The 21,461-nt window shown below is 39.8% G+C and overlaps 1 protein-coding gene across 11 annotated transcripts in view; it reads right to left on the bottom strand.

Annotated features, from left to right (window-relative positions):
* Eya4 (EYA transcriptional coactivator and phosphatase 4) overlaps positions 1-21,461 on the bottom strand; it is a 214,167-nt gene that overhangs the window by 22,556 nt on the left and 170,150 nt on the right. For all 11 annotated transcript variants that reach the window (XM_051164321.1, XM_051164322.1, XM_051164323.1 and 8 more), the window contains 3 exons: positions 17,474-17,639; positions 9,839-9,975; positions 8,533-8,616 (listed from right to left, as the gene is read on the bottom strand). In XM_051164321.1, coding sequence (XP_051020278.1) covers positions 8,533-8,616; positions 9,839-9,975; positions 17,474-17,639 — 387 coding nt within the window. The remainder of the gene's footprint in view (positions 1-8,532; positions 8,617-9,838; positions 9,976-17,473; positions 17,640-21,461) is intronic.

The following is a 21,461-nucleotide window of genomic DNA, read 5'->3' as shown; positions in this document are numbered from 1 at the left end:
AAGGGGAGAGAGAGAGAGAGAGAGAGAGAGAGAGAGAGAGAGAGAGAGAGAGAGAGAGAGAGAGAGAGAGAGAGAGAGAGAGAGAGAGAGAGAGAGAGAGAGAGAGAGAGAGAAGATGAAGAAAACTAAACAGCACTCGGCCTTGAAATGTGTGACTCTAAGCCAGATGTTACCAGCGTATACACCCAAGTCAGGATCAAGTAGAGCACTTCTCTAAATCAAAATACTAATGCCTATTAGCCATGTTAGCACAGGACATAAATTGGAGCCAGACTGTCTGTCTGTGGGTCTCTGCCCTGCACTGGGTCATCAGCTGCAATCCCTCCTCTAGGGAAACACTATAAAAAATATCTTGGGAGAAGCAATAATTATGTATTTTTTAAAGAACTGGGGAAGGGGCTATTTTTTTTTTTAAGATGCTGGGATTTTGCACCAGTTATTCCATTGGGACCTAAAGCATATTTGTAGATTTTTTTTCTTACACAAGGGACAGAAGATGCCTGAGCACACTGAAAAGGACAATGAGCCAGCCACATGAGCCAAGGTGGAGCTTGTTCCTGGGTTCTCTCTATGCAAGGACTTTTCTAATTAGAGGTGAGAGATGAAATGAAAGCCAGTCATGAACTGTAAGGGAAACTTTATTTGATTTATTTGTCTGAGGAACAAGAAGTAGTTTTCAAAGTTCTTAAAGGGAAGGATTGGCCTCTGGGTGAGCGCTTGAGTGTTTGATTAGTAGGGTAGGATGAAGCCTTAGGTTCAACTCTAAGTATTTCCAAAAGGGAGGAGCAAGAAGAAGGAGGAGGTGGAAGAGGAAGAGGAGGAGGAGGGAACTCTTAGGGGGAGTTAGAAAATGTTGTTAGAGACATTCCTTTATTGATCGTTTGTTCATATGGTCTTGAGTGCCTCTTTCATGCTCAAATCCTGGGAAGGGAACAGTGAGACAAAACAAAACCAACAAGGAAAGTAAGGCTGGAGAGGTGGTTCACCTACGCTCACGTCCCAGCACTCACGTGACAAGCTGGGCTTGCAATTATAATCGCATTGCTAAGGAGGCAAAGACTAGAGGCTCTTGGAGCTCACGTGTCAGATAATAGATGAACCGGTAAGACACAGGTTCAGGGTGAGACTCTGCCCCAAATGGGGAAAGGATGTGTGACTCATTTGGAGAATGGGTAGGAAAGTCAATACAGGAGAGGGAGGAAGGGGAGATAAAATATCACTAAGGATGAATTGTGTACCATAAGGAATAATAACACACCTAAAATGCACAAAATATATAATAAGCGTATGGGCATATAAGTTCAGTTTAAATGAAGTTGTGCCATTTGAGGTGATAGTATTGTCTCCAAGGGCAACACACTAGCTAGTAAAAACCCTGTGATGAGGCATGAGAAGACTCCTTTTGAGTTGTTAGTCAAGGGAGTCCAAGAGGATCATAAGACAGAACAGGGTGTTGCCGTTGTGCTTGGTTATCTCCAGAGTTTGAAAGCAAGTCTCTACTACTCAATGCGCCACATGTGTCAGACACAGGACTCTAAGAAATGGAGTTGAATCTGACCCAAAAGTCTCCTCAGTGACAGCCAGGTTTCATAACACTGGAAGTCACTGTGCAAGCTATAAGGGAGGGAAAAAAATCATAGCCCAATATCCCTAAAGATACAATAGTGGCACTGAAGTCTTGGCAGTAACCAAGGCTACTCAACAGGATGGAAATCATGCCCAGTGCTGAAAACCTAGCCAAATACCAGTGTCTAGTAAGGTCATAGCTCTTAGGTGGGGAACCTCCTATGGCCATTTTCCTAGCACATTCTAAGTGAGTATAACTCCTAACTACATTCTAAATGCTGATCCTTACTCCCCCAAGTTAGTCTAGTAGCCCTCGTCTCTCATCTGAGATGCCTCCTTTTGTACCAGACCATTCCAGAAAGACATGAGTGGCCAAATCCAGAGAGCAGACTGTGGGGGTGCCTAGCTCTATCTGATCCCTCCAAAACAGAGCTCCTGCACCTGCAGCTCAGGAAACAATACAGAAGAGGGGAAGGGAAGATTCTAGAAGTCAGAGCACCAGACATCTACTGTGACATTGTGTCTTCTATATGTGACGGGGGAGGTACACTCATGAAACTTCAACAATACAGCTCTCTAAACAATACCCGAGCAATGAAAACACACAGTTTACTTGTCACCATGGACAGAGGAAAGCTCGCAGCGGGTGGGGGGGGGGCACGTCTAGATGAAGGGCTGCAGGAAATTAATGACTTCTGATTAGCTGAAGAGAGTTACTCTTCCCCAGGAATCAGTCATTATTTAATACCAGTTGGATATATACATGTATATGTATATGTGTGTCTACATATTTATGCATTTGTATAGATGTAGCAATAGTAAGTAAAGAAAAAGAATTCAGGATTATGAAAGGGAATGGGGTTATGAGAAAGGGTAGAAGGAGGACAGGGAAGGAAAATGATTTAAATACTGTGCACACACATGAAAATTTAAAATTAATCTAATAATAAATATATTTTTTGCTGATTAAAAAACAACTTGGAGCATGATTGAGGAAGATGCCCTAAATTGACCTCTTGCTTCTACATGTACGCACACACATTTTTCCATGTGCACCTGCACACACATGGACACTCACATACTCCTCATAGAACAAGTATACAGAAGCCCCCCTCCCCCAACTCACACATACACACAATAAATTGGGCTTTGATTATCATTACTGTGTGACATAGCTGATAAACACACAGCCTGGTAAATATTTCAGGTGGTGATACCTTTCTAGTGGAAAGAAACCTGGGTAAGTAGACACGGAACCTTGGAGAGGAGCTGTCATGGCCAATGTGAAGTCAAGAAGGGATGCCCCTTTCCAGGAGGATTAATGACCAGAGAAAAAGCCAGGGAGTTAACTATACACAGATGTGATAAAGGAAACAGGCACGTGCCTATCCTGTGGGGAAGAGCATCGAGTGGTGGGGCCCATGCCTAGCAAGGGCAGCTAGTACTTTAAGGAAGCTCAATTGCTCACCAGCTTCATGCACACAGAAGAGATGCCAGTAAGGAAAACTGAGAAAGACCACGTGCCTTGCCACAGTTGTTCCTCAGGCCATAGATGAGTGTTTTCCTTTGTAATTTGGGGACAAAAGGAGAAAGAGAAAGGCAACTGGGAAGAATGTAGCTCAAAAGGCCTTTCCTGTGTCACTTCAGCATATTGTGTCAGGTAGTAGGGGAGGGGAGGGTGCCGGATAATGATGTGTGGCAGCTCAGAGATGATTCTCTTGTGGGGAGGGGGGCATAGAGATGGCTCTATTGGTAAAGAGCTTGTAGCTCAATCGTGCGCATGCGGGTTTCATCACCAGAACCTACACAAATAGCTGTGCTTGGTCCCAGAATGACACACACACTTCCTAGCCAGTCAGACTCAAATCCAGTGAGCTTCAACCCCCAGCCTGAGAGACCCTGCCTCACACAATAAGTTAAAATGTCTAGTTGCTGAAGATGAGTGACTGAGGATGACCTCTGGCCTTCATGCATGTACACACACACACACACACACACACACACACACACACACACACACACATGCACAATGCATAATGCACAAGCATGCACACATATGCACACACATGCACCATGCACCACACACACTCCATACACACAAACATACACATGCACATACACAGAGACACCACACATAACATACACACACAACATACACACACATGCATACATACACATGCACACACAGACAGACAGACAGACACATAGACACCCACAGAGACAGCAGACAGACACATAGATACACACAGAGACACACATACAAACACACACACATATATACTCACAGACACACACAGATATAGGTCTGTGTGATCCAACTGGAATGCAGACACATCCTTAGCACATACTTTTAATCCCAAACAATGAAGGTAAAGTTAGTTTATAGAAGCAAGCACCCAGGTTAAAGAGTGATATTTAATTGAGGGGCATACAAAGTGAAAAATCAGAGAAAGATTTGACAGAATAAGTCAGAAATAGGATACACCCAACTCTCATGAGAACAGAAAGGAGAGAGAGGTCTTGAGAGAATAGCACAGAAGGAAAGAGAGAGAGGAGGCAGCTTTACCAGGACAGTTGTACAGAGACAGGTTGGACAGAGGACAAGGTAGACACAGGTGAAGAGAAACCAAGCCAGGGAATGAGAAGGAGCCAGAAGATTAGAACAGATGCTAGAGTTAGTTTGAGGCCACACAGAACAATCCAGTCAGAGACTGAGAAAATTAAGTTTGAATCAATTAGCTTGGAAAGGAGTTTGAGCCAAAATGGCTGAATTGAACAGGCAGCCAGAGTTCAAAAAGAGCTAGAAAGGGTGAGCTTATTCAGCAGTAAAGTCTCAGAGGCTGAAAACATAGTAGGCCTACATTAGATTGTAGGGAGGCTAGAAGCTTCCAGGGGTAGGCCTAAGGATAGTTAGATAGAGACACTCTGGGCTCAGTCCAAGCCATGTATTAGAAAAGCTTGGGTATGGCTTTCATCTAATACCTTCATCAGAGGAAATAACTTTTAATCACACACACACACACACACACACACACACACACACACACACACACACACACACACCCCAACATCAAAATCATTTTAGAAGCAGTTCCCTGGCCCTAGAACTTTTGTATTATCACCTAGATCCATTCAACCTAGCAGAAAAAAAACCCTCTAAAATAAATATGTATCGGATACAAACCTCTCAAAAGAAGACAATAGGTACCATTTCATCTCAACCCCCGACAGGCAGATTTTGACATATGTCAGTGCCTTGGATTCAACTTTACTCTATGTGTGTACATTCATTCTATTGTATGTACACACTACACACATGGGCACATGAACATGCTATGAGCACCCACAAAAATATTCCCCATTTTGTTTGACCTTGAACTCATAGGAATTCTTTTTGCCTTACATTCCTCAGTGCTTAGATTAAGGAATATACAACCACACATTACTCTATTTTTGACACTTACAAATTCAAATTTACTTTATCTACCTCCCAACTGGACTATTAGTGTTGAGTTCTTGTCACTGAACTTAGAGTCTTATACTGAAGGGTAGAGTAACAGATACAGATAGAAGAACCATATTTCTTGGAAAGCATCCAGTTGCCCAATTTTCAAAAATCCCTTTGAAGCACATAGTAAACAAATTTTGCAGTGTCACTGAGCTCGAGAGGTGGAGATAGAATCTGCACTCAGGTGTATAAACTCTTCACTCAGAGAGAGTTAGTGGCCATGGTACTAACTGCCCTGGGTGCTGTTCCAGATCCACAGTTCCAGTCAGTTACCAACACCAGCAATTTCCTACTAAACCACACACCACTTTCCTCACGATGTTATAGAAAACCCAGGAAGTGCTACATCCAAAATCCTGTTTCTATGTGTGTAGATGTTCCGGTCCAAAAGCAACTAGGTGATTTATTCTGATGAGTATATTACCTGCCCCCCCCCCAGCTCTGCTCTTCCATATATGTTGTTTCATAAAGGCAGATCTCCTTGGGAGCTTGAATTACAATTACACATTAAAATAAAGTTTTTGCTGTTCCTTAGTCTTTTCTCTGACTTGGGCTATTAGAATGGCTTCAGATAATTGTGGATTAAGTCATTAGTGTTCTCACATAAATAGAATCCCTACAACAAAAAATGTCAATATGTATTCTCTCACACAAAAAGGAACTACTGTTATTTAGGTAAAATAATATACACAAAGGGGCAGGAGAGATGGCTCAGAGGTTAAGAGCACTGTCTGCTCTTCCAGACATCCTGAGTTCAATTCCCAGAAACCACAAAGTAGCTCATAATTATCTATAATGAGATCTAGTGCCCTCTTCTGGCCAGCAGACACACATGCAGTCAGAACATTATATACATGATAAATAAATAAATCTTTAAAAAATAATATACACAATTATTCACAGCATCAGAACCATCTTCATAAACTCCCAGATGGTAGATGATGCTTGGGTGCCATCCTGTCAAATTCATGAACTCCTATTTTAGATTTTTTTCAGTGATGAAGCTAGGCATGTCAACAGCCGCAGAACTGATCATCAGCCTCTTGGTATCAGAGCCTGCCCTTGCCACCCTCAGAAAGAGCCAGAAATAGTTCTGCTTTGGGAGAGGGAGTGGTGACATTTGAGCAGAATCATAAAGTGATAGCACATTAAGAAGAACCTTGGACAATTTATATTATTTACAAGTGGATGTAGAATTTTCAACAAGTGTTCTTAAGTGAATAAATAAAACTAACTACATGGGAGAATATATAAGATGATGACATTTCTAGAACACTGGAGACTATGAATTTTATTTGCAAAGTTCCCACATGACAGCAAGAGACTGAAGGAAGACAAAGACTTAAGACCATGTCAGAGAGACAAGTTCTGGGCCACTTGCAAAATATGTTGTACATCCTCAGTGGCACAGAGCAGAGGTTGAGACTATGTGGACAAGTGTGGTGAGCAGTGCACTGAAGGAGATGTACCCAGAGCAGACAAACATGCTGCCAGAAGCCAAAGGCAACACTTGCTACGACCTACAGGTCTGGGAGAGATAGAGGCAGACTAGTAGGTGGGTGTGCCCTCCACTTCAGGCTCAATTACACTTCCGCCATAAACACCCAAGAGCCAACCCAGACCTTCTGCATCTCTGAAAGCACCAGCCTCTAGTGATTTATCTTAGGGGTGAAGAGTGTGTATTGTTACTTAAATTTATTTGACCTGAGAAGCAGACATTGTTGTTCATAGCTAACTGTTATTCACATCTTCTCATTTAACACACCCACTAACTCCAACAAGGGAGCCAATCACAATACTTTCTTTTTAAGTTTTAAGTTGAAAACCACTTATTTATTTTTGAGATAGGGTCCTGCTATGTACCCCAGGCTGGCCTGGAACCTACCATACAGCTCAGGCTGGCTGAGTCCTAGTTAACTTTTTAAAATATCTATGACTCTGTGTCCTTGTGAGTTTATGTGTACTATGTGCGTGCAGTAGCCTGCAAAGCCCAGCAGAGGGCATCAGAACCTTTGGGCTGGAGCTATAGATGGTTGAGAGCCTTCACATGTGTGTTGGAGACTGAGCAGTAAGTCTTCTTAACAAATGAGCCATCTCTCCAGCCCCATCTTAGTTACTATTGTTAAGAGCAGTGAAAATTATTTTTTTTCAATTAAGGGCTCAAATGACTTCATTTCCACCAGCCCATAAAGCTGTTGGGAGACCTGACAGATTTGATCTCACTAGAAGATTGTTTTCAGCAACTATCTCAGAGCTATTTTGATAATATAGTTTGTACTGAATCACCATTAGATATAAGCATCCCTCACATCAAATCACACTGGACTTTCTTTAAAGACTACTAAATAACATGTTAAGAATTGGACTTTTACTTATTTAATTTTTTTACCAAGATGAAACACTTAGAAAATTCCTCATGCCTCTGCATCCCTGAGATTTGTTAGCGATGCACCCTTGCTGAGAGAGACCCTCTGAGCTCTTGCTTCTCCATTGCTCTTAGAGTCAGCCAGCTTGTGAGTCAATTGAAAGTCAGTTGAGCTTCCCTGCTGCTCTGTGGCTTTCGTGTTTGACGTGGGATTTATTTTGGCTCCTGGTTTCAAAGGTTTCACTTCACAGTCACTTTGTCTCATGCACTGGACCAGAACAGTGGTAGGATGTGTGTTGTGGTAGACAGGTCTTATCATGGAGGACAGGAGGAGAAATCAAAGGCTTGCTATCACCCCCAAAGGCCTGCAATTACTGCTTGCTATGTATGCTCTTCCTTCTAAAGGTTTGGTAGCCTCTCAGAATGGAGCAAGAATTCAGTTGCTATGTAACATGCTGGTAGAACATGAGCCACCACTGACTAATGTGTCATGCTGTGAAGGCACGGCAGGCATTTCTCTAGGTGTGACTGTGAAATGTTGAAGAATCAAAGTCAACCAAGCATTTTAATACAGCAGTGGAAACCAGTGCGACATGGTCTCACCAGACTCTGTTTAGCATGAATCCTTCTGACAAGAGTCAAATCCAATGATGGCCTAAGGACCAATGCATCCATCACAGCAGCCTCCCATAGCTGCATCGGTCCGGAGCATACAACTCACACAGATGTGATGCTGTTTTAGGAAATTCACTACAGAAGCAATAGCAAGACAGAAAGACAGTGAGGTGGTGAGATGGTGCAGTGGAGAAGTGGGTGAGCCTTTGTGTAAGCAAAAGGCTGTTACCACATGTGCGAGTAAGACTTTGGTCTGGAGATAGAAAATGAAAAAATTCCTGTAAAAAAATGTAAAGGCAATGTGTAATTAGCTCTGCAACAATGCTGGTACACACTAGAGGGCCATAAGCTTCCTCAGAAGGATGGCTATCCTAAGACTTGACAGGCTGTAGTGAGAACAAAGCCCTTTAAAGCAGACCTTGGGTTTTTAACCAGTGATATCCTGAACATTGCTTGGGATAAGCTCCCCATTCCTTACCTTGCCATATTTCTGTGCATAAGAGCCCGTGAGGAGGGAATGGAAGACGATGATGGTCTCGTCCAAATCCCAGACAAACACACGCTGAAGAGAAAAGGCCAGTGTCAGAATGGTTTAAGGCACAGATATTTAAAGTTAACAAAAATGTTCCCTTTCTTGCTATATGTAACAACTTGACTGGTTTATTAAAAAATCATCCCCTTCCATTATTTATTACTTAAAAAATTCAATCCTATTTCTATTTTTGTGAGTTTTTTCTTTCCTTATCCTTCTCTCACACATTACATCCTGACTGCAGTTTCTCCTCCCTCCATTCCTCCCAATTCCTCCCCCCACCTCTCCTCTCCCTCAGAACTGCTTCTTCTCCATTCCCCTTAAATAAAAAGCCTGAGCAGGCCTCCAAGGGATAGTTACCAAACACGACATAACAAGTTACAAAAAGACTAGGCACAAACCCTCATGTCAAGCACGAGGCAATCTAGTAGGAGGAAAAGGGTCCCAAGAGCAGGCAAAAGAGTCAGAGACAGTCCCCTACAAACTTAGAATGTTCCACCCAAGTATCAGGGAGTTAACTTTGGAAAAGAATCCGGAGTTTTAACCACACCGAATGACAAATCCAAGAGTGTGGGATGGTGAATGTTTTGGAGTGGGCCAGTGTCTCTGCCATGATCTCTGTCTATTATGGTTCTTAGCTGTCATTCACCATGTCCACCACCACCAGGATGCATAATCATTGCATCTCTCTCATATGTTCATATAAACCTCTTAGGAAGAGGCACGTGTGTGCTAAATGATTGTATTTCATCTGGAAATTAATTTTCTTCAGTTACACTATATGATTGTGTAAGAACATATTATTTATTTATTTTTTTTTTTTTTGGTGTTTTGTGATAGAAACTCAACTTGCTTAATGTAGTTATATCTCAAGAGCACACAAATGGGAAATACATTAAAAGTCTACAAATATGACAATATTTATAACATATATATTCTTTGACATTTTTACTATTTTCCTTTCCTTTCCTTTTCCTAAAAATATATTTCATCAGGATATTATCCCACAATTAGTAGCTTTAATTTCAGCTTTTTTTGTCAGTTTGAATTTAAAAAATGAAACTATCTTAGTCCTTATCTTTACCTTCGATTTTATTGTTTTAAATTTTGCTATTCAGATGGGCAGAATTCTCAAAATTCAAATATAACTTACTTAAGACAAAGTTTGAATCTTACTATATGTATAGAATATGGACTATTACATCTAGTAAAATCAAGTACCTTGCATCCCATAGCAATAAAGTAGGCATACCTCTAGGTCACTGTCGGGAGGTGGGGAAGGATTATTTTTCCGGCCTCTTCCTCGAGACTTTGACCCAGAACTTCTACATGTCCTGTCATCAAGATCTTTGATTGGTGTGGACGGACTCTGCACCGTGTCAAACTCTCCTACAAATGGCATGATTGTTTCAACAAGATCAGTAAAGTCAGAACAGCTACAAGACTTCACATTACTTAACAAATTCCTATACATTAGTGATCTCTTGATGACAAAAATTATAGTTCAAGTATGTAAAGTGGTAGTTTAGTCAAAAAACTTATAGGTCACATGAATTCCTCACAGAAACCCGAATGCCTTTTATATGCCAAACACCTTCAGCTTTCTGGCTGCGCTTTCACTTCCATTTTTTTAAATCTGTTTAGGTCTAGTCTCACTTCCATTTGGGTCACATCCCAGAGACTATCATGTCTTCTGTATCAGTCTCACAATCTACCTGCAAACTTGACTTTTCTTATTGAGTGTGCCTTATCACTTCAGACTTCTAGTCAACCTCACACTCCACTTGCAAACTTGACTCCCAGACACACCACTTATTGAATGTGCCTCATCACTTCAGACTTCTGGTTGACCTCACATTACACCTACAAACTTGACTCCCAGCCACATCTCATCACCTCATCCCTCGCTTGCCTCCCCTTCCTAATGAACTGTCTTGAGATGATAGTCCATATTAGTAGTGCTACTCAATGAAAAGAAATGAAAGCCATAAGCTTGAAAATACAGTTTTAAATTTTCTAGCAGTTATGTTAACTAGACATACACAAAACATTATTTTAGCACGTAATCAATACAAAAACTATCATGGGAATTTTACCTTTAGTAGTTTTATAACAAATTTTTGAAATCATGTGCACATCACAGTTATTTAATGTGTGATATCTGTGTTGTAAGTGCTTCGTAGCTATAAATGGATGAAGGTTACACTACTGTATGGTACAATTCCTTCTACTCCCTGATATCTAATTTACTAAAGTCTAATTTCTGTTCACCAAAACTCAAATACACACACTTTACTGAGAGCTCTAGATAACCATCAGATTGACAAATTCAGTAGACAGGCTCAGCCCTTATCTTTCCAGACAGGCGATATCTTTGATCCTATTAAATATCCCCCACCAGAGTTATTGTTTGGGGAGGGACAGTTCTAATCTCTCTCCAGTGTCTTTCTACAAAAGAGTCAGAGTTTCTTGTCCTGTCACACTCAGGACAGGTATCACAGAGTTCTTGTCTTCCTACTCTGCATGTATGCCAAATACCTCTGTACATGAGGACCCAGAGCAAGTCACTCCCTCCACCCAGCTGTCATCTGATTGTATCAGACACTTTATCTAGTTAGCTTCTGTATATTGTACAGGCTCCTAAAATCCAGACTCATGTAAAGTCAGTGATCATGGATCTGAGCAGGCAGAAAGCACTGACCAGTAGCAAGGCTATGCTGAGCTAAACTGAGGCTATGCAAGGCACAGCCTAGTAAGTCAGTTGGACTTTCAATAGTACTTCAAGGACTCAGTTTCAGTGCATACTGAATTTTGGATAAGTATCTTTTAAATTTTTTTGAGGATGAATCAGATTTGAATTTAATTTAAACCATATGTATAAAGTGAAAATCTCTAGGCAAGTCAGGTAGAAAGCTGCAGTAAACTTAAATAATGTGCTTATTTGAAAAAGTAATATGATAATCTTAATTTATCATTAAATTAAAATATAATACAACAATTTATAGAGCATTAAGTAATTCTGAATAAATGATACCTTAAACATGCCTTGTTTTTGAGAAACAGCAACTGTTATAGAGCTAACATCTTATCCATTTCTTTTGATGACATTTTATTTTGGAAGTACTATATGATACAGGATCAAAAGCATATCTTAGCTGTCTTTCCCATAAATAGAGGGCGAGGGGAGGAGATAGAGGACTATAAAGAGGAACAACTAAAATAATGGGCCATTTGAGGAGTCATATGGAAGTAAAAACTTCCTAAAATATATACATATATATGAAGATAATTTAAATAAAATTGCCAAATAGTTGGGGGGGGGGGAGATAGGGCCCCAACAAGATACCTACACACACACACACACACACACACACACACACACACATGCACACGCACGCACTCACACACAAATGTTATTAAACCTTAAAGATGAGAGAAATCCTTCCCTTTCATGACAACACAAATGTGTTGTAAGTCATAAATGGAAAGACAAATATTACATGACTTCACTTATATATGGAGTGTAAAAAACTTGATCCCATCGAAATAGAGTGTAGAATGGCCATTGTCACAAGGAGTGGGGATGGGGCAGTTAAAGGAGAGGTGTCAGACAATGGTTAAGTTCAAGACATTTATGGTCTTGTACGGCGTGGAAACTCTTCTAATTTCAATGTATTGTGGCTTTGAAAATTGCCGAGCTACTAAAATTTAAGTATAGTCAAGCACAGAAAGAAAGCATTGAAAGCATTGTGTTGTATATATTAGTTTCCTGCATGTAGTCATTTGCTTCGCTGAGCATGCGAGTTTCAAAACAAGATGCCGTGACTGATAAATATGGGCAGGTGTTTAAATTCCAATGTAAAAGCTTTCAGAGGACTCCTATAGGCTATGACTGTTGTGTGTGAGAGAGGAGGCCCAAACATTAATTGAAAGGCATTCACAGAAGTGAAAAAGCCCTTCCTGTGGAAGGCCTAGGCTCTGACAGTAAACACCCACTTGCAAGCACACTGACCTCCATAACTTTTGAAGGGGCTGCCCTCTCCCACTGAAGAGTAGAGCCAGGAGTGTGAGCTTAAGAGTGACTGAGCTGCCATATCTACCATCCTTGCCAATTTCACTCAGGTAGCCACACAAGGGCACAGTAACAAGGCATATGTGGCAAATGTGGTCCAGTAAAGAAATCCGAGTGGTCCTCTCCGTGTACACTTACTCTCTTGCCAGTATCACAATGAGGATGTTGCACTCTGCTCTGGGAAGTTGTTCCAGGGATGTTAAGTCCTGGCCAAGAAGCTAGCTTCCTTTTTGAAAGGGAAGGGCCTTACTGGTTCCTTCATTCAACTTTAGCACTGCTAAGTTCAGTTACCCAATGCTCTACAGTGTTTAATCAAGGTCTTTTGCTAAGCATTACGCAGTTACATATTACTAGCCACACTTAATTTTGAAATGGGTAAAATATTTGTAAGGAGGTCTTTCATCTTCATTGCTGACTTTTAGAATGTAAATTAAAGCCATAATTTACCTTAGATAAACCTCATGAAGGTAACGAGCTAGAAAATGAGCGCTTCTAATTAGTGTGGTAGTGTCTCCTTAAATCCGTTTTCAAACTACTTAGTAAGCTAAAGTAAATAACCAAATGCTATTTGCAATTTCTAAATAGCATCAGCCATTACCAGCTGCTTTGGGCTTTTCTAGGCATTGAGTAATTATCCTCTAACCAGTACAGTGATGAAGAACTGTCGTTTCTAGGGTTTTGATATTTATCTTCAACTTTATTCCATTAGATTTTTCTGTAAATCAGAGCAAGCAGCTGTCATTTACTGAACGTAAGGATAAAGTGTGTTTCTGTTTTTAACATGGAACTCCACGGTGAACATTCTATAAAAAAATTGTGGACCTAATTGTCAGGTCTGACCTGTAAGCCCAAAAAAATGCACAATGGGTTCATGGGAAATTCTTGCCTGCCCCTTGAATTAAATCCATCAGCTCTCATCATTAATAAAGAAAAAAAGTGTACAGTTATGAATTTACTTGCTTTTTGGATGCATGCCATACCTGAAAAAAGGCTAAAACAAAAGTATGGTTAGATCTGAGGTTATAAAATCCCACAAGAATCACATGTGATAATAATAGCTACTTGAAGAAACAAGTTCCTTTCTAAGTTCAGTCTGATGGAATCTGAAAATGGTGTCAAATTGTATTTGTTGACAATGGTACCCAATAGAAGAGGAAGAGAGCTTTGCATTCTGGGAGTGCATAAAGCAATATTGCACTGGAATACGCCACCTTCACAGGCTGCCATCAGCAGGAACACTTGCCTGCACCTGGTATTTCCTTAATGTTTAAAGAGATAGATAGATAGAGAGAGAGAGAGAGAGAGAGAGAGAGAGAGAGAGAGAGAGAGAGAGAGAGAGAGAGAGAGAGATTCTGACTATTGGGAATGAAATCCCCAGAGGAGAAACTTGGTTATGATCAGACAGCCATTTGAATGAAAGCGGTACACCTCACACAGCATACATGCTGGGTGTGCAAAGAGTTTTCATTCATCTTAGCTGTAGTCTTGTGAGTTCAGATACATCTACCTCGTGCTGTCTGGTTTCTGTCTCTGAGTCTGATGATAAGCAGGTCTGTGATATTTTTTTTCTCCATGCATTCACCATGGAGAAATCTCTCTGATGCTTTAGAAGAACAAGGCAAGCACCCTCTTGCCTATAGTATTTTCATTGCTTACTGATCTTGGATTCTCTTAAGTCTTTCAGTTAAGGCCAGATTCTTGAGAAAATCATGGCTGACGGACGACAAAGGCACAACTGAGACTGGGGTGATCAAGTGAGGCTCAAAGGGCCTAAGGATGAAAGATCTTGAGACTAAGCATTTACTCAGACCTGGAGCCCTAGGTGCTTCACTGGCCTCAGCTTGGGACTGGCTCTGCCTTTAAACAAACGTTCCGAGAGGCAGAGGATGGAGAAAAGCCTGGAGAGAAGATTTAAGAGAAACAAGGGCCAGGAAATCAGGATGAGATGTGTATTTGTAAAAGGGAAAATGTAAGAGGAAAAAGGAGACACAGACTGCAGCGTAGGGTCACCAAAGACAAACTCCATGATGATACATTTGCTGGGTCCAAAGCTAGAAATGATACAGGGGAAACTAGGCAGATAGCACAGTGAGTAACGGGCTTGTGGCCAGATTTGACGATCTGAGTTTGATTTCCAGGACCCATGTGACAGAATGAGAGAGCTGACTCCCGCAAGTTGTCTTCTGAGCTCATCAAGCATGCTGTGCCTGTCAGCATGAGCTATTTGTGTGTGCTGCATGCATGCCCACACATGTAAACACACATAGACACATGAACAATTGCGGTGATTAAAAAGAGAGGTCTAAAAATGATGACATCATGTCTCCTGTGATTACCACAATGAGACACAGACCCCTGAAGGCATTAAAAATTTCTACATATAGATGCTATGATAAAGTTTGATGCATAAATTAAGCACAATAATAGATATTAATTAAAAATAAAACAAAATATTTAACAAGTCTGAAAAAAAACTTCCCTTCAAATTTTTGTTATTTGTCTATTTAGTAAGCTTGGACTTCAACTAAGCATGTTTAACTGCGATGACAGAGGGAAACTGATGGATGGCGGGCTCCTTCAGTATCCCAAACACAAGACCAAGATTAGTGTGCTCACGCCACAATTCGACATAAGAGTCATTGTTGTTTTATTATATCCAAAACGATTTACTTCTTAATCTTCTACTAGTATCTGAGATTTTCTCTTCTCATCCTCGCTGCTATTTGCTTCTATGCTTTCTCACTTAAACTATTCATATGCAGAGACCTTAGTCTCCGATGAAGTACTGTTTTTCAGCACACAGTTGGGGCCAAACAGAGACTAAATAACTGCTGGTTGATGTAACTGGATTGTCTGGGTCTCGTTGTTCTAGCTAGAAACAATTTACAGTATTTTGAACATATTTTTATTTTTCCCTCTTGCAAACTGGATAGAAAGAAAGCAGAAATGGGTCCCCTAGTGAGGGAGCAGGGACTGTCTCTGACATGGATTCTGTTGCCTGATTTTTGATCACTTCCCCCTGGCTGGGGAAGAGTGTGCACGCAGCAGCCCTGATGCAACTTGACGTGCTGGAGCGGAGGGAGAGTGGGACCAGGAGGAGAGGAGGGAGGGGGCTACGATTGGGATGTAAAGTGAATAAACAAATAAGTAAATTCAGAAAAACCCAAAAGGATGACAAATATACTTTGAATTTAATATTATTTATAAAATAGCATAGATTCTGGGGCTGTAGAGACAGCTCAGAAGTTAAGAAGACCCACCAGCTGCTCTCTCAGAGGATCTAAGTTCAACTCCCAGCACCCAATGGCTGCTCACAACAATCTCTAACTCCAGTCCTGGGGACCCAATGACCTGTTCTGGCCTCTGCAGGTATTGAATGCACATGGTGTGAAGACATAACTGCTTGCAAAACAACCATATACATAACATGAAAAAATCAGTTTTATGTTTTAATTAATTTTAAGGATCCTTTATTTATATATATTATACTTGAAGTCCTGTATCAGACATGTTTTTTAAACAAAAATTCTGTCTGCAACTGTAGCTTGTCTTTTGGTTCTTTTTATTTAAACATTGTCTTTCAAAAAGAAATTTTTAATTAAATCCAATTTATTACTCCTTTGCTTTTAAGAATTGTCTATGTCTTTATCGTTTTATAATTTTAAGGATTGTTTAGTTAGAATTTTATAAAATTTATAAGGTTTAGCTGTAATTTTAAGACTTGTTTATAATACCTAAGAAAATATTTGTTTTTCCAGGATCACAAAGATTTCCTAAATATTTTTCTTTTAGCAGTGTTGTATACAAAGATAATGATTTACTTTAATTTTTATATAAAAGTATAAATTGTGATTTTTTTTTTTGTACATGGATCTCCAGTTTTTCGATTACATTGTTGAAAAACCACTAGAAAATTTCCACACAACTTTCAGCAATCATTTCTCAGTGTGTGTCTGGGTCTGTTACTGGATTCTCTGTTCTCTTTTAACTGTCTGTGCATGTATGCTTTGGTCATCAGTGTGGAGTGTTGGTTATTGTACCAAACAAGTCCTTAAAGATCAGGCAATACTATTCAACCTTTGTTCTGATTTAAAACAAACAAACAAACAAACAAATAAATATTAAGTAAATGTACATTCATGTTCCTTTACTTTTTGTTATAATTTTAGAATTAGTTATCTTTCTAATTCCTTCAGGATATTTGATTGGGATTTTGATGGGGAAGATACTGAGTGCTGGCTAGGCTGGTTTTTAAGCTTTAAAGTCTGGGTAGCAAATGCAATTCTGACAAGAGGACAGCAGGCTTTAGATAATGGGAAAAAAACCCACCATAGATTTTAAATATGCACTGATCAGAGAAAGATATTAAACTTCCTACCGTTGATCCTACACATCCTAAGAACGTAGGAATGTTGACTAGCTAGAGTTACTGATGACTCAAAAGGTAAAGAAGTTATACAGCCCTTCCTGCGAAAAGGAAATACCCACAATTACACTCAAGAGGCATAGCGTTACAGCTGCTCTTTGTTGTCAAGTTTTGCACGGGATAAAGAATGGGTCTGGCAAAAGAGCCATTCACCCGTATTGATATTCTTATACACATAATGGTTTTGAGGTTAAAATCTCCTGTCTGTCTTACAACTAAGAAGGGGGTTTCTGAAATTCCCAGGAGTCTTATGCCATGAGCTGAAACTCATTAATCATGGGCAGGATTGTCTGGCTCTTTCAGGCATGTCTCTGTAACGTTCATTTTCTTCCATGTTATTAGCTAGGCCAAGACACTTAAAAGTATTTCATCTGGGTGAAGGTCTGTACCTGGTTGGCTAGTCAGTCCTGGGAGAGATTCCTGCAGCTGATAAGTTGAGGTTGACGATGATGTGCCATCAGCTGTGTTGTTTGATGTCATATACGCCCCGTAAGTTGATGCCGAGTAATACTGAGCATATTGGTTTTGGCCAAAGGCTGTGTAGGATGGGTAATCCTGAAACAAATAAACGGGTTGAATGAGTACAGGAGAACAGTTAACATCTAGTATAGTCCAAGGAAGCAAACATACACCGCCATCATGGTAACTAAGTCATTAGTGCTCAGCTTCATCTGCTTTCCAGTCCATGCTTGGAGTTGGTGCTAATGAGTGGAGCCCACCTTCTGGGCACCTCACACATGCAGCATTAACTAATGTCTCTATTATGTTTGTAAACATGGTCTATACATGAGTGTGAACCTGACTGATGGGGTTGTATCCTGTAGTTCACAGTCATTCAACCCATTCTTTTTTTGGACAAAGTTTATATTTTATTATTTTTACGTAGCTCTTACATTCTTACACATTGCCTGACACCATTGGCAAGGAGGAGCCACGTGTCCTCCTGGCTTCTACACAAACCTCTCTGTGGATTTTTTCCTTTAGTTTTGTTCCTCTTCTTGGCCTTACTTTTTTTTTTTTTATCTTGTCTATCTGGCAGGCATTTTAAAGCAAATAAACAGGATCCATAGCCACCACAAGCTACTTGCTACCTACAGATTAGCTTATAGTCTTCAGTAAAGTTTAAAAAAAAATTTACCCTTTTTCCTTTGTTTAATATAAAAATGAAAGCATTGAACCAACTCCCCTGACCTGTTTTCCATTAAAGAAAAAAAACTTTACAATGATGGAAAATGATCCTTCAATAGCCTTTTACATATTAAGATGATGAGTAAAGACTTGTGATAAATGGTGTTTAATACATCTAGTGTGGTTTAGCCAAGAATGTTATCAGTGATGACAAATTCTTGGTCAGGATGAAGATCTCCTGTTGTGATAAGTTCTGAAGGAAACAAAGATCAGTATTTGATGTCATTTCCAAAAGGAGAAAATTCTCCATATAAGTAAATACGTGGACTACCAGGAAGCATTAAGTAATACAGGAGAAAACTAAAATTCTACTAGTCTGTTGAGCTCAGGATCTGACATTCCCTGTCACATTCTGTGAGCCAAATGGAAAACTTCAGTGTTGGAACAAAGATTTTTTTTTTTTTTTTTTTTTTTTAGCAACTCTTCTTTTCCAGAGTGAAACAGTAATGACAAGAAACAAATGCTGGCTTTGGGCCATGACTTTGTTCTAAGGGCTTAAATGGACTTGCTTACCTGCCACTCAGAACCATGTCTGTGGTATCATAGTTATCATTTTATATCAAAAGCTACAAAGGCACTGAACTTTAAGTGACTTACATCCTGGCCACACAGCGCATGGATTTCTAGGCTGGAATTATAACACGAGACGTCAGTCAAATTTAGCATGTGTGTGCTATAGCTCTGCTGGCCTGCTTGGCCTCTCCAGAAAAGGATGACATACACCAGGGAAATCTGCCAGTGGCCTCTGAGTAAAGTGATGGCCTCTTGTTTCCAGATATATCTCCAAGACCCGCTCCTCCTATTTCCACTCTTATTGCTTTTATGAAAACACTCCTTACTTCTTGTTGAAGCTACTGTGCAGGTTTTCTAGTTTGTCACATTTCTATTGCTAATTCTTCAGAGTGACTGCTTCAAAGCACAAATTATATGACATTCTCCTAAGCATTAATGTATTTCCAGTGGTCCAAGACGACAGTCACAACCCTTACCGAAGCCTCCAAGGCCCTATGGGACTGGGCCTGGTCTCCTCCCATGAGGAAGCTTAGAAGATCTTACGTGACTGGACCTAGCTTACCGTTTCTTTGTGACCTAGATGGCAGACTTCCTTCAGCTCAAGATCACATTGACCCTTGCCATCTTTTCTCCCTATGACTTCTTGTCCTGGTTCATGACCTCATTCTGAGGAGTTCTAACCTAATCATGGTTCCCATAGGAAAGCCTTTGCACAATACGCTCCTGTGTAATATTAGATTTCTATGAACATTTTAGCACAGCCTTTTGTCTCCTGCTAGTTTGATGTCTACTTCTCTCCGTAGACTGAACATTCCACAAGGCAGGAAGGAAGCCTGTGCAGTCAGGCCACCATCCTCAGGTCCCAAAGTGTATGGACTTTTCCGTGTTTATCAGGTACTCAACATTTTTAAGTGATAAATTGGCACTCAAACTTTGATCTAAAAATACATCATAGTGTATGCAGATCTACTGTAAATCCTCAAACAGAATTCGATCCATTTATGATCAAAATGCTGTAAAAATTTCATCTCCTTTATGTATCATTTTTGTCTTTTCAGGGACGGTAGTGTTTTATTTATGTAGTCTTGTGTCAAGCATGTTCCTCAGTGATTATAGCCATCTGGTCTACCTTCTGTCTGTTTCATCTCTTGTCTGTTTCTTCAGAAAGCATATGCATTTTGAGAGACCAGTAAACAAAGAATTAACTATTTTTGGTCTTTAAATGTCCAGTCAAGAATATGAGGAATATCAAGTCATATTCTGCGGTGCTAATATGTAAAATTAAGCTAGCAGAAATCATCAGTTTTTCCCCAGAAAGTATAGTGCTAGAAGGTAGTTTTAAATTAATGCCAAATTATACAGTTTAGATCTTTCAAATATTTTAAATACATGCTATTTTAACAAAAATCCCTTTGTGCCTTTTGTTATGTTACTAAAACTACAAGAAGGCATTAATAGAAATCTTTTTATTAAATCTAAAGAGAAAGCATTTGTGAAATAATTTACATTTTTAAAGGTATAAATACATAGTACCTATAATTATATTAAAATAAAAAGAGTCTATTATATGTCAAAAATCAGCTTCCTTTCAGACTCAGTCATTCTGAACATGACTGAGAATCAGGACACAAACAAGGACATAAAGTGTCAACATAGTGACGAATCATCTGTGTTCAGGATGCTCAGGCTCATATGTGTGTGCTCAGGATGCTCACATAGGGACATTTACTCTCATTCCAGATGCAATTCTATCATCATAGATCTTAAAATTCATGAAAACACTAAGAAAACATGATGAGGAGAAGAATTAAGGGCTAGAGGAAGACTCAGTGACCAAAGAGAAAAGTAGACTTGCCAGAGAGGTAGGAATCAAATACTTATTAAAAGAAATATAAATCTGAATAACAAAAAGCCAACAGCAGTTCTGCCAGGTTTTTATTTAGTTACCACTGCTCTGTTTTAGGATTCAGTCTTAGAGCATACATCACAATTTTATGATTGATTCTAGTTCAATTTATTAAGTAATGTTATATTACATAAGCGATTTCTATCAGGGGAAATAAAACTGTTTCTACTAAGATAAAAGCATGAACTGGATCCCATAATAACGTGACAGGTGATTAAAATGACTGTTATTCAGGTGTTTAATGGGCAAACCTTTAACAGCCAACAAGAATAATAAGTAACCTGTAATTCTGAATAGGTAATTTTTTTACTCTGCTGAATTCTTATCTTAGTTTTAAGTAAAGAACCCAATATTTAGATCATGGACACTTACAAGGCAACCAAAAAGAACTATTTAAGTTCAAAACATAAATATATGACATTCCTAAAGAACTAATAGAATTGAAAAAAAAGAGCCTCCTAACTGTGCATCTAACCCTAAGTGGTCAGCCCTAAAATAACATATGTGCAGGTAAGATCACACACACTGAGCAGAATGTGTACATATGTCTAGAATTAAAGAAAAATAGACCATAAATTTGTGAGAGAGGAAGACAGGGGACCTTGTGGGAGGGACTAGAGGTAAAGAGGGAAGGGAAAAAGTGATATAATTATATTTTGCACTCAGAGGAAGGACAGCCGGTAGCCAAGAAGAGACTTGATACCCTATGAGAATATACAGGGGGAGGTAATCCCCCTCAGGAACAGTCATAGGGGGGGGGGATAATGGGA

This window comes from Acomys russatus, chromosome 21, assembly GCF_903995435.1.
Source record: "Acomys russatus chromosome 21, mAcoRus1.1, whole genome shotgun sequence".
In the NCBI taxonomy this organism is placed as follows: Eukaryota; Metazoa; Chordata; class Mammalia; order Rodentia; family Muridae; genus Acomys; species Acomys russatus.
Note: the sequence above shows the minus strand (reverse complement) of the source record. Positions and strands in the feature narration are given on the sequence as shown.